Genomic DNA, 12190 nt, shown 5'->3' with positions numbered 1-12190 from the left:
GGGCTGGAGGGGCCTAGGAGGCCAGCATTCTCCCTTCTCTCCCTTCTCTGACCAAGGCAGATTGAAGGCCAGGGTGCCCGCCAGGCTGCGTGACACCCACAGATGGGTGGAGCTCAGTGCTGCTCCAGCTGGCAAGACGGGCCAGCGGGCGAGACAGGCGGGAGGACTGTGGCCCACCACGTGGGGTACTCCTGGTGAGGCAGGCAGACCTGGCCCTGTGGGTTTGGGGGTTCTGTGCCAGCTCTGCTCACGTCTTCATGTGTGGAGGGGATGTGAGTTAGGCTGTCAGAACAGTGCGGGCTCGAGGCACACACGTTTCATCTAGGCTTCGGGCGGGGCGCAGCAGGTGGGTGAGGCTGCGGTGGTGGCTGCTGCCCAGGGTGGGAGGCTCAGGGGAGGCGCTCGGCAACAGGAGCAGGAAGTGATGAGGTGGGGAGCTCAGCCGAGGGCTGCACAAAGACCTTCCTGGCCTGCCCCAGACAGAGCTGAGGACCCCTGGCCGTGGGCTTGGTAAGTGCCTGGGCAGATCCCCAAGTCCCTTGGTCCCCAAGTGCCCTCCTGGGGGGTAGCTGGGGTCTGGGAGGCCTTGGGACGTGGCTGTAGCTGGGTTAGTCGGCCGGGCTGAAACCCACTCCCTGGGTCTGGGCAGACTGGCCCCAAACTCTAGAGACCACCCCTCACCCGCCAGCTGCTGCCTCCGTGCCGCAGGATGTGCTGACTATAAGGCGTCCCCCACCCCCAGAAGTTCTGCTAATCCCCAAGAAGGGGACAGATCCTCTGGCAGAGACATTGGCAGACAAGAAGAGCCAGAAGTGGGGTGGGGGTATCAGCACCCCCAGCAGCTGCTGCTGCCTGCTGACCCAGCCTCCAGCTTCTCCGAGTTCTGGGCTCTTTGGCGAGTGGCTTGGGGGCGCTACCTGACACTGGAGACCATGTCTGGGCAGAGGGTGGCTGCAGGTGGCATCTGTGGCCTGTGGCGCACACCCAGGGCCTCCCCCCGATGCTGGTTACAATTTGGGCTACAGTGGCCACAGCTGCCCTGCCCCTCCTCGCGGCCATGCTGGGCGTTACCATGGTCACCTGCAGGGACACCGAGGGGCCAGGCAGAGCAGCCCTTGCTCACCTCACCTCACCGGGAGCCCCTGCCAGAAGGGAAGGTGGGCACCTCTGGGAGGGAGTTACTGCCAGGCCTTGGGGCTTCCTGTGCTGAGTCAGAGCAGGAACGGGAGACGCAGGAGCTCCGCAGCCGCGGGAGGTGCAGATTTGGGGCTGCCAAGTGGCATAGGTCCCCTTGGCCAGCACCCAGTGCCCCTTTCTTCTGCCCCCAGGGTCTTGGCTTTACAGGATGGGGCTGCCAGTGTCCTGGGCTCCTCCTGCCCTCTGGGTTCTAGGGTGCTGCGCCCTGCTCCTCTGGCTGTGGTCGCTGTGCACAGCCTGCCGCAGGTACGTCCATCAGCCCGGTTCTGTCTGGCGCCTTTCTGCGGCTGCCATTCAGCCCAGCGCGGGAAGGGGCTGGAGGCAGGTCTGCTCCCCCAGCTTTGTACGCACCCCTGCACTGGGCCTTGGACCTGAGGCTGACGACCCCGCCCCCCACCCCTACCCCCAAGGCCTGAGGACGCTCTGGCCCCCAGGAAGAGGGTGCAGAGGCAGCGGGCGAGGCTGCAGGGCAATGCGATGGGAGCGGAAGCGGTGAGTGCCAGGCTGTCCCAGGGACCAGGGCGGGGCCCGCAGGGGACCGACCAGCCTTCCTCGCCCCCAGTCCCTGCTGAGGCGGACCCACCTCTGCTCCCTCAGCAAGTCGGACACCAGACTGCACGAGCTGCACCAGGGCCCGCGCAGCAGCAGGGGTGAGCGGAGGGCGGGACCGGGGTGGCCGGGTGGGGCTTACTGTGCCAACCCCTTGGGTCAGACCCGCTCCTGCCCCCTGCCCCGAGTGAACTCTGCCCTGACCCCACCCCCAGCCCTGCGGCCTGCCAGCATGGATCTCCTGCGCCCACACTGGCTGGAGGTGTCCAGGGACATGACCAGACCGCAGGCAGCCCTCTCTGCCTTCCCACACCAGGAGCTGCCCTGGGCTCTGCCGGCAGCTGCAGCCACCGCAAGGTGCGCTGGCCCCGAGGCCACCTATTCCAATGTGGGGCTGGCAGCCCTCCCCGGGGTCAGCTTGGCGGCCAGCCCTGTGGTGGCTGAGTATGCCCGCGTCCAGAAGCGCAAAGGGACCCATCACAGTCCCCAAGAGCCACAGCTGGGGAAGGCTGAGGTGACCCCGGCCGCTCAGGTAATGTGGGCCAGGGTGGGGCACTGTGGGTAGGGCCGGCAGGTCCTCAGCAGGTTGGGTGGTGCTGACCCCTCCTCGGGTTGGCTTCCTGTCTCCAGGTGGACGTCCTGTACTCCAGGGTCTGCAAGCCTAAAAGGAGGGACCCAGGACCCACCACAGACCCGCTGGACCCCAAGGGCCAGGGAGCGATTCTGGCCCTGGCGAGTGACCTGGCCTACCCGACCCTCCCGCTCAGGGCCCTGGATGTGGACAGCAGCCCCCTGGAAAACGTGTATGAGAGCATCCGGGAGCTGGGGGACCCTGCTGGCAGAAGCAGCACGTGCGGGACTCGGACGCCCCCTGCTTCCAGCTGCCCCAGCCTAGGGAGGGGCTGGAGACCCCTCGCTGCCCCGAACACTCAAGGACTTGTGCTCCTTCCTCCAGAGTGAGCCCGTCCCCCGCCCCGCCCCGCCTCACAGCTGACAGCGCCAGTCCCAGGTCCCGGGGTTGCCAGCCCGTGAGGTCCGTGAGGTCCTGGCCGCTCTGACAGCCGCGGCCTCCCCGAGCTCCAGAGAAGGCCCGCATCTAAATAAAGCGCCCTCGCAGGAGGAACGCGGCCAGCCTCGCAGCCTGCTCTTCCTGAAAGCTGGGCGGGTTGGGGCGGGGGCTTGTCTGGAAGGCCTGGAGCTGTCCCCTCTGGCCTTGGGGGCTGACTGCCCCCGGGGCGCCCGGGCCTAGCCAAGGCGGTGCTCCTGCCGGCTAGACTCCCGGTCAGTGCGGGGACGGGTCCGAGCGCAGCCGGCAGGGTGGCCGCCCCGGGGTGGGACTTGGACCCTGGACTCCACGGGAGGGCTCCGCCACCCAGCCCGGTGTTACATAAGGGGTGGGGGAGGTGGGCAGTCGAGCGTTAAAGAGTAACCTGCTGCCGGGACGCCCGCCAAGGACTCGCGGCCCCTTCCCCGGCTCCGGCAGCTCTGCGAGCGCGCCCATGGGGCACCGGCCCTCCCCGGCGGGGCGCGCGGGCGCGCGGGGTGGGCGGAGGCCTCGGAGCGCGGCTGGGCCTCCCTCCCCAGGCCAGCGCGGGAGCGACCCGGAGGGGGCGGGCCCGGGGCGGGGCCTCGGAGCGCGGGCCAGCGGGAGCGCGGCCGGCCAGGCCCGCCCGCCTGCGGTGTGGACGCCGCGCGGCCAATGCGCGCACCGGGGCGGGGCGGGGCGGGCGGGGCGGGCAGCCTCCGGGCGGCGCGGCGCGGGCGGCGGCCGGATCCAGGGCGGGGGTCGGCGGCCCGGCCAGCCCGGCCCGGCCCGGGGCCGCGTCCTGAGAGTCAGCCCTCGCCGCTGCAGCCTCGGCGCCCGGCCGGCCGGCCATGGAGAGCCCCCCGCCCCGCGCCGCCGGTCGGGACCCCAGTGCGCTACGGGCCGAGGCGCCCTGGCTGCACGCAGAGGGTCCGGGGCCGCGCGCCGCGCCCGTGACGGTGCCCACGCCGCCGCAGGTACCGGGCGCCGGTGGGCGGGGGCGCCGACCAAGTTTCTCTCGCTGCAAAGATGGCGTCAGTGCTGCCCAAACTTCGGGCCCCCGGGGGCGGGGCAGCGGGGAGGGCGGCAGCGTCGGTCCGCGCGTGTCCGTGGGTCCCGCCGGGGCTGCGCCGGGCGGCCGGGGAGTCCTTCCCGCCGCGCCGGGCTGGGGGCGGGGTCGGGGGCGGGGCCGCGCCGTCCACCCCGGCCGCAGCCGGTTTTCGAGGCAGGCGCCGAGCGGATCCGCGGCGGAGGTGGAGGGACCCCCGGCCGCCGCCTCCTCTGAGCCTGCCCCCTCCGCATCTGCAGGGCTCTTCCGTGGGCGGCGGCTTCCCGGGCTTGGAGTTCGCGCGGCCGCCGGAGTCGGAGCCGCGGGCCTCGGACCTGGGGGCCCCCGGGAAGTGGGCGGGGGCGGCGACGGGGCCCCGGACTCCATCGGCGCACATCCCCGTCCCAGCGCAGAGGTGAGCGGGAGGCGCGGTGTCCCGGGACTCCGGGTGTGCCGGGGCGGTGGGTGGGGTGTAGAGACGCGCTTTCCCGCCCCTTCCCTCGGGAGGCCCCGACGGAGGCCAGGTCAGGGCTCCAGGTTTGTAATCCCCAGACACCCCCAAGCTCTTCAGCCCTGAAGGAGTTGAGCAGAAATGATCGGTGACTCGAGTCCCTCCGCCTCCCTCCGCCGCAGTTCCTCGGGGTAGAGCTCAGAACCGGGAGGGGTGGCTGTGCGTCTCTGTGCAGAAGAGGCTGCGCGGTCGGTGTGGGGCGACTGTCCAGGAATCCCTGGGGCTCCTGACCGCCACCTCCCAATCCCTGCCAGGCCGGACACCTCGGTCTGGCTGCCAGGGCAGGGGCGGGCTCTGGCCTGGCTCGCTGGGGCCTGTGGAGCTGCCCGTGCTTCCAGCCCAGTCTCCTGCTGGCTGCTGCCGGCTGCTGGCCACTCCCACATCCCAGGCCTGGCGTGAGGCCCACAGCTGCTGTTGCACAACCCTGGTTAATGTGTGATAGGGGGAGGCCTGGGCCTGGCCCGCCTCTGTGCCAGGGCTTCAGACCCCTGCCCAGCACCAGGGTCTGAAGGAACCACAGTGGAGCCAAGCCCGCGGTGTGGAGAACTCTGGCTTCAGGAGACCCTGGCCCTGTTCCTGGTGGCTCCTGGTGGCTTTCAGCTCTCCCTGCAACCTGAGCTGGGGGAGGAGCCAGGCCTCATGCCCAGAGCTGGGAGTGGGGAGCCTGGTGTGCACGCGTGCCCAGGCCTGCACGTGGACCGACCAGGGGAGGGGCCTAGAGCTCTGGCTGGGTCACCCGCCCCCCACCCCCATCTCCTCCAGAGCCACCCCAGGAAAAGCCCGGCTGGACGAGGTCATGGCTGCCGCTGCCCTTACAAGCCTGTCCACCAGCCCTCTCCTTCTGGGGGCCCCAGTTGCAGCCTTCAGCCCAGGTAAGACTCAGATGTCTGCATTTAGCACTGTGGGTGGGGACAGGGCTCAGAACCTACAGCCACCCAGCCTCTGTGGGGCAAGCAGAATCCTCAAACCTGGGACTGCTTTCTCAAATGGACTTCCACACCCTCAGTGCCCCTTACTGAGGCCAAAGCTGCAGGACCCAGGCCTTCTGGCCTCCCTGACCTGTTTACCTCCACATCGCTGGCCACGCACATCTGCTGACCCTTTCCTGTGCTGGGGGGGGTTTCTCCCCAAGCCCTGGAGCCAGCTCCTCCATCCAAGACACTGTGCCCACCAGGCTCACCCGGGACTCGGTGAACAGGAGCAGCTCAGGGTTAGGGACTCCCTAGATCCACCCAAAGTTCTAAGGCAGGGGGCGTGTCCCTACAGAGCCTGGCCTGGAACCCTGGAAGGAGGCCCTCCTGCGGCCCCCAGGCAGCTACAGCAGCAGCAGCAACAGTGGAGACTGGGGCTGGGACCTGGCCAGTGACCAGTCCTCTCCGTCCACCCCGTCACCCCCACTGCCCCCCGAGGCAGCCCACTTTCTGTTCGGGGAGCCCACGCTGAGGAAAAGGAAGGTGAGCTTGGGGGCGACCCCCAGGGAGGGGCGGGTGTGGCGGCTGAGCCTGACCCTGGTCCCTGTTGCTGCAGAGCCCGGCCCAGGTCATGTTCCAGTGTCTGTGGAAGAGCTGTGGGAAGGTGTTGAGCACGGCATCCGCGATGCAGAGACACATCCGCCTGGTGCACCTGGGGTGCGGCAGGGCCTGGGGTGCGGTGGGGCCTGCGGGCTGGCTGGGTTTATGAGGCCTGGCCAGGCCACCCCTTCAGCTTCCACTGGCTGTGTCCCCAGCAGGAGGCAGGCAGAGCCTGAGCAGAGTGATGGTGAGGAGGACTTCTACTACACAGAGCTGGATGTTGGTGTGGACACGCTGACTGATGGGCTGTCCAGCCTGACTCCAGTGTCCCCCACGGCCTCCATGCCGCCTGCCTTTCCCCGCCTGGAGCTGCCAGAGCTGCTGGAACCCCCAGCCCTGCCTAGTCCCCTGCGGCCAACCGCCCTGCCCCTGCCCCCGCCCCCACCCCCTGTCCTGAGCGCTGTTGCTAACCCCCAGTCCTGCCACAGTGACCGTGTCTACCAGGTGGGTAAGGCCACTGGTGGCAGCTGGGGCAGGTCTCAGGGCCCTCTGGAGGAGAGTAAATCCCTGACTGTGTATCCCTGCAGGGATGCCTGGCGCCCGCCCGCCTGGAGCCGCAGCCCACGGAGGTCGGAGCCTGCCCACCCGCCTTGTCCTCCAGGATTGGAGTCAGCCTGAGGTGCGTGTGGGCTGAGGGACTGCGGCTGCCACAAGCTGGAAAGGGTCCTTGTCTCATAGCACCCCATGCTCTGTGGCCCCCCCAGGAAGCCCCGCGGCGATGCGAAGAAGTGCCGGAAAGTGTATGGCATGGAGCGCCGGGACCTGTGGTGCACAGCCTGCCGCTGGAAGAAGGCCTGCCAGCGGTTCCTGGACTAAGTCCGGCTCATTCAAGAACATAACCTACCACCTTCTCCCTCCCCACCCCAACTCCAGGCCTGGGGCTGAAACAGCCCAGGGAGAGCCCCAGGGCCTGGCCTTCACCAGCTGCAGGGTCTGCTTTTAATTGGGGGGGCCTGACCCTGAACCCCCCCCAGGTCAGGGAGGGGTCCCACCACTCAAAGTGCCTCTGAAGAAACCAGCTTTTGCACTAAAGCCAAACCTGCTGTCCCCTTAGCCCAAAGGGCCCTGGGGGCAGCCCCCCCGCCCCCCCCGCCTGTCGGCCCGTGGATTTGTCAAGGGTGTTATGGGCCCAGCTTTGGGGGCCAGTCCTGATGCACTTTGAGGAGTGTTGGGGAGAGGACTCCCCCACTCGCACTTAACTCGATGGCTCTCGGGCCCTGGGGCTGTTTTTACCATGTTTTTGAAGCTCAGGTGTCTCGCGTCTGGGCTGCACCAGGCGAAGAGAGAAATTAAAGATTTGAGGTTTTTCCAGAAGCTTTGTCTGGCTCTTGGGAGGAAGGCTGTGGGGCTGGGACCTTGTGGTGGGTGAGTGGGTGGAGGCTGGCAGCCGGCCACAGAGGGCCGAGGGTCACCCCTCGGCTGCCCCCACCCCAGGAGAGGCCGGAGGAAAGATCATCTGAAACACAGGAGGCATGTGCTTGGAGCAGCAATTCCCCAATTTATTGAAAGTGATCGCTTTGCAAGGATGTCTAAGCTAATCCCGTCACAGAAAGGAAACGCACAGGCGCCTAGGCAGAAACTTCGAGACTCACCGCAGAGGCCACAAGAACCCACGGCCACAGAGAGGCAGGACGGCAGAGCCATGATTTCCCACCGAGCAATTATGAGAACCTCTTCCCCCAATAGTAGACACATCTCCAAAACAAACACAGGTTTATAACAAGTAATAGAAAGTCAATATAATATAGATTATCCCCGGAAAAAATCAACAATCTTCAAACACTGCCTTTTTTTGTCTGTTTTTGTTGACAGGTTGAAAGCATGTTGAAAAAATAAATATTTAAGAAAAGCACACACAGCACCCTCACTACAAGCAGTTCTAAAAGGGCTGCATACAAAACACAATATAAGATCTGAAAAATAAAAACCACCACCATTAAGTATGGCTTTCATAAGAGTTGCACATGTCACAGAATGAGCTAAAATAAGATTATCTTTTATAATATTGCAAAAAGTTCCAGTTTTTGCATTTTCTCAGTTTTTTTAAAGAGGAAGATGTGCAAAGTTGGAAGCAGTAAGCTGCGTCTTCTGAGTCAGGTCCCTACGTAGCCCTGGCAGTGTCCTGTTTCCCAAAGCCCAGAGAGCCCCAATGTACAGCCTGGTCAGGATCCCGAGCTTGATAGAAAAATCATGGTGTCCCTGCCCCCCTCCCCACCCCCAGATAACACCACCCCCAATGGACTGTATTTCCCACTTTGGTGTTGCAAACACCAAAATACAAACACACAAACAAAAATACAAAATGTGAAATGTAATCTACACATTTTTTCCTCTTCATAAAAAAATATTTATTAGTTTGAACATTGATTTAAAAAAAAATCAGTCACGTAAAAAAAACCCTTCATGACATGTCTTTTCCCTCCACGCCTCCTGAGAGATGGACGTGTGCACCTGGGCCTCGGAAATCCCACTCTTCAGTCGGCAAACTGCAAACAAGAACAAGAAATCTGCCGCGCAGCAAACACTTGGGGAGGTCAGTGGGACGGTGTTGGTTTTAGGAAAGAAAACGCCCCTGTAGCTCCGACAGGGAACCCGAAACGGTCAGCAAAGGCCGCACGGAGGGAGCCGGCCAGATGGAGCAGGACATCCTGAGTGTGGAGGGGGAGGCGGGCCCGGGTCCTGGGCAGGGTGGCCTGAGAGCTGGGGACTGGTACAAAACCTAGAGACATTTGTGGGTAGCAAAGGTCTGGTTTCCAAATGCATTTTATAAGAAAGTCACTCTGTTTAGAAAAGGGGTTTAAAAATCAGGGGAAAGGTACAAAGTTCTGAGAATTCTCAAAGAGGCCGGGACGGGGTTGGCCTGGGGTGAGGGCGGAGGGCTCCGCTGGAGCTCCGTGTGGCCGTGCTGTCCTCTGGGGGACTCGTGCCAGAGCTGCCCCCCTTGCTCGGTATGAGTGGGCAGGGCTCACCGCTGAGGGGCCAGCGCTTGCCCTGGTCCTATCACCACACTCCGTGTGCAGAAAAATCTTGGCCTCTTTCTCCAGCTTTGAGGAGCCACAGCCTCTGAACTGAGGCGTGTGTGTGATGACAGCTCCAGCCAGGGCGCCCTGTCATTGGTAGAACTGGGGGCCTATGTCAAAAAAAAAAAAAGCCGTGACTCCTGCGCTGTACCTGGAGTCCTCCATGCACTCCTCCACAGGACCCCCGGCCAGCCCAGCCCTCCCCGAGCAGCAGTGGTCAGGGAAGCTGGTGCTTTACCTGACAATGCGGGTAAAAGCCTGGTATACAGGCTAGAAAAAGAGAGAGTAAAACCTCTTTCCACGCAGCCCTGAAGCTCAGCACTCCAGGGGGTCTTCACACGGGCAGGTCCTGGAGGGAAGGAGGAGGCCACCGCGCCCACCTCCCATCCGAAGGCACATCACCGCAGTGGTGGCCTGTGCCAGAGGAGGGGGGGTGAGGGATGGAATGTCCTAGTGATGAGGGCTGTCAGAGGCAGCCTGAATGAGAAGACAGGATGCAGCAACTGTCCTGAGGCTGTGAGTCTGGGCAGTCTGCCTCCAGGACCCCCAAAGCCAGGCAGTGCACCACGGCGCATACCGTGGGACGTTTGCTTTTCACTCAGGAAAAGAAAGAACATGTGAGCGCGTTTGAAAACACAGCAAGAGGACTTGACCACAAGCTAAAGGAAAAACAACCCTATATAGTTTCATCAAGTGAGAAAAATAATGCCAAACAAAATAATTTTATGTAACTACCTGGATATGTCTCTGACTACTTAAAAATTTGGTTACCCACGCGGGGAGGTGTAAGCAGCACACTGCAGTTAGGAACACCGCCTCCAGTGTTAGCAGCAAAGGCAGGAGCCCAGCTCCAGCCCGTCCAGGAGGGGTCAGCAGGAGCAGCCGGGCTGGGCCATGGGCAGAACAGGACGGGCAGAGCCCAGGGTGGACACAGCAGCCCAAGGCTCTCCAAGGAAGTGCACGTGACTGAGCGAAGGCCCTTGCAGAGGGAACCTGGTGTAGCCTGAAGTTGGGGGGGCACAGGGCTGAGGGGCCCCTCCTGGAAGGAGCCCACAGGGCTGTGTCCACCTAAGATAGCACCTGGAGCCCTCGGCCTGCAGCAGGGTTCTGCAGCTGTGTTGTGTGTTAAGCACCAAAGCCCAGAGGTAAGAGGGTGGCAGGGCTCTCTGTGCACTGCACCTGGATTCTACAGGCTGCCACGGGCCACGGCTGCAGCCACAGGCAGTGACCTGGCTGCTAGGGGAGGGGAGGGTGGGCTCCAGCCGGGCTGACTGGGTGTCTGCAAAACTCTGCACCTGCTCAGGCCAAGGGCCTCTGGGCCAAACATACCACCCCGCCCAGTGCCCACTGGACCCGGCCACAGGGCCGTCACATGTCCAAGCCAGGCTGGCTGTCACAGGGGCCACTCACACACCCGCACCACCTGCTGGGGACTTAGGACCGTGCTCTCCCCTCACTCAAACACACCCTGTGACCTCCCCCAACTCACTTCATGTCTGGTCCCAGAGCACCCCTCTTGCTGGGGTCTCACCTGCTTCTTGGCCCACAGGGCTGGTTTCCGTGGGGGGTGGGTTCAGGGGGAAGCAGAGGAGGGGCCGCGAGAGGGGTGAGCGTGGCCCTGGCCCTGCAGTGGAGACCCATCGGACACACACACAGGTGGACGAAGCGAGGCAGCCACCAACCCTGCCGGTGGGTGGGTCTAGGAGAGCCAGGCAAAGTCCTTGTCGGGGCCCCCTGGGGGGCTGCGCGGCCGCGGGGAGTCTTCCTCCTCCTTGTCGTCCGCCAACAGCGCATCCTCGGGGGCCAGGCCCTCGTCGTCCTCGCCCAGCTCCTCTGCCTCCCCTCGTGGGTCATCAGGGTCCTCCAGATAGGGCCCATCACCTGGGAACAGCGCCTCTGGAGAGCCCTCGCCGCCTCCGCCGCCGTGGTCCAGGGGCCCGGCCATGCCGCGGCCAGCACAGTCGGCACACACACCGTGGCGCCGGGAGCCATGCCTGATGCCCACGCTGGCGGCAGACATGAAGACACGGCTGCACACCTTGCATACGTACTTCTTGTCCTTGCTGTGGACCTGCGGAGGCAGGACAGGGGTTGAGCAGGGCCCGGTGGAGGTGGGGAGGGCGGGGCAGGGGGTGAGCAGGGCCCAGTGGAAGTCGGGGGTGGGGTGGGGCAGGGGGTGAGCAGGGCCCGATGGAGGTGGGGGGGCAGGGCAGGGGGTGAGCAGGGCCTGGTTGGGGTCGGGGGGCACAGCCTCCTGGCTCTCAGAGCATGTGCACAGGCAGAGGCTCCCGGTGGGGGATTGTGGGGGAGGTGCACAGAGACAGGAGTGCTCAGACCCTGACCCCAGCTCCTGTCAGAGCCACACCAACGCAGCCCTGCCCCAAGAGGACGCTGGCACGAGGGCGGCGGTGCCCCTCCCCTGCAAGCCCAGCCCCTAGGTGGGCCAGTCTGAGTGTCCACACTGTGTGTCCAAGCACCCTCACCAGACGCCCTCTGGGTTGACACACTTCTCACGGGGGTCACACCATCCCCTCTGCCTAAAAGCCTGGCTTCCTCCAAACCTCCCTTCAGTACAGGCTGAGGGCCCCGCATTGGACTGGAGCTCACAGAGCTCCTCCTGTACCCAGCCATGGCCATACGCCCTGTGCAGGGACGGGCTGGGGTTGGGGCTGCCAGCTGGGCAGGTGGGCCCACACCTCAGCCTGGCTGTGTGGACACCCCCTCAGCCCGACCCCCTCAGCCCTGACCCCCTCAGCCCCTGACCGTGACTCCAGGAACGTGAAAAGGAGGCAACTCCCCCACTCAGGCTGTTTCAAGGTCAACTGAGACAGGCAAGAAGAGAGATGAGCATTTACGGTCAGAGGAGGAGGTGTGGTTGCCAGGGAGGGCAGCCATGCTGTGCCCTGTGCTGGGCCCGGCAGGGAGACGGAGCAGCACCCTGAAGAGGGCCCATGTGGCAGGACATGAGGTGCTGGGCTCCTGGAGGGTCTCAGCACCAGCCTGGAGGCCCGAGGGAACTACCACACACTGCTGGGGACATGTGGCCCCAGGTGGGCTTCTGCTGAAGGTGGGCGGGGACACCCGTGCTGTGCAGAACAGGACCTCAGAAAGACATGGCCAGGGACGGGGAGGGGTGGCCCACGTACCCACTCACAGCACAGGCACCCTCGGCCAGGCCAACTCAAAGAGGCCTTGGGGGGCTGGCCCTGATGCCTCACAGTACAGTCCCCGTCCCTCCCTGCCCTCCAAGGACGGAGGTGGCAGGACCCC

The 12190-nt window shown here is 64.5% G+C and overlaps 3 protein-coding genes across 10 annotated transcripts in view; 2 read left to right on the top strand and 1 right to left on the bottom strand.

Annotated features, from left to right (window-relative positions):
• The first annotated feature begins 70 nt into the window (after window positions 1-70).
• On the top strand, window positions 71-2873 carry LIME1 (Lck interacting transmembrane adaptor 1). Of its 3 annotated transcripts, none has more exons than XR_004052626.1 (6): window positions 71-510; window positions 1329-1443; window positions 1608-1689; window positions 1795-1847; window positions 1962-2278; window positions 2377-2873. XR_004052626.1 is itself a non-coding variant. In XM_030914481.1 (6 exons), the coding sequence occupies exons 2-6, from the start codon at window positions 1346-1348 to the stop codon at window positions 2553-2555; spliced, it is 627 nt and encodes a 208-aa protein (XP_030770341.1). In that variant the 5' UTR covers window positions 71-510; window positions 1329-1345; the 3' UTR covers window positions 2556-2873. The 3 variants fall into 3 exon arrangements, 2 of the variants coding, with proteins under 2 accessions (XP_030770341.1, XP_010363536.2); XM_030914481.1 differs by having other exon boundaries at window positions 1760-1847; window positions 2514-2873; XM_010365234.2 differs by having other exon boundaries at window positions 1760-1847.
• Window positions 2874-3461: 588 nt separating this feature from the next.
• Window positions 3462-7914, top strand: SLC2A4RG (SLC2A4 regulator). Of its 3 annotated transcripts, none has more exons than XM_030914479.1 (8): window positions 3462-3747; window positions 4079-4233; window positions 5092-5201; window positions 5596-5783; window positions 5857-5957; window positions 6056-6344; window positions 6428-6519; window positions 6605-7914. In XM_030914479.1, exons 1-8 carry the CDS (start codon window positions 3622-3624, stop codon window positions 6714-6716), a joined length of 1173 nt encoding a protein of 390 aa, XP_030770339.1. In that variant the 5' UTR covers window positions 3462-3621; the 3' UTR covers window positions 6717-7914. The 3 variants fall into 3 exon arrangements, with proteins under 3 accessions (XP_030770339.1, XP_030770340.1, XP_010363546.2); XM_030914480.1 differs by having other exon boundaries at window positions 3464-3747; window positions 6059-6344; XM_010365244.2 differs by lacking the exon at window positions 3462-3747 and having other exon boundaries at window positions 3785-4233; window positions 6059-6344.
• Window positions 7379-12190, bottom strand: part of ZBTB46 (zinc finger and BTB domain containing 46) — a 93017-nt gene continuing 88205 nt past the window's right edge. For all 4 annotated transcript variants that reach the window (XM_010365242.2, XM_030914476.1, XM_030914478.1 and 1 more), the window contains exon 5: window positions 7379-10991. In XM_010365242.2, coding sequence (XP_010363544.1) covers window positions 10620-10991 — 372 coding nt within the window. In that variant the 3' untranslated portion in view covers window positions 7379-10619. The remainder of the gene's footprint in view (window positions 10992-12190) is intronic.

This window comes from Rhinopithecus roxellana, chromosome 13 (assembly GCF_007565055.1).
Source record: "Rhinopithecus roxellana isolate Shanxi Qingling chromosome 13, ASM756505v1, whole genome shotgun sequence".
In the NCBI taxonomy this organism is placed as follows: domain Eukaryota; kingdom Metazoa; phylum Chordata; class Mammalia; order Primates; family Cercopithecidae; genus Rhinopithecus; species Rhinopithecus roxellana.
This window is presented reverse-complemented; position numbering and strand designations above follow the sequence as displayed.

Coding starts and splice junctions, on each gene's coding strand:
- LIME1 (XM_010365234.2), top strand. CDS start 1,346: ATGGGGCTGCCAGTGTCCTGGGCTCCTCCTGCCCTCTGGGTTCTAGGG. Junction 1,690..1,759: donor ATGCGATGGGAGCGGAAGCG/GTGAGTGCCAGG, acceptor CCTCGCCCCCAG/TCCCTGCTGAGGCGGACCCA. Junction 2,279..2,376: donor AGGTGACCCCGGCCGCTCAG/GTAATGTGGGCC, acceptor TCCTGTCTCCAG/GTGGACGTCCTGTACTCCAG.
- SLC2A4RG (XM_010365244.2), top strand. CDS start 3,800: ATGGCGTCAGTGCTGCCCAAACTTCGGGCCCCCGGGGGCGGGGCAGCG. Junction 4,234..5,091: donor ATCCCCGTCCCAGCGCAGAG/GTGAGCGGGAGG, acceptor CATCTCCTCCAG/AGCCACCCCAGGAAAAGCCC. Junction 5,784..5,856: donor CCACGCTGAGGAAAAGGAAG/GTGAGCTTGGGG, acceptor CTGTTGCTGCAG/AGCCCGGCCCAGGTCATGTT.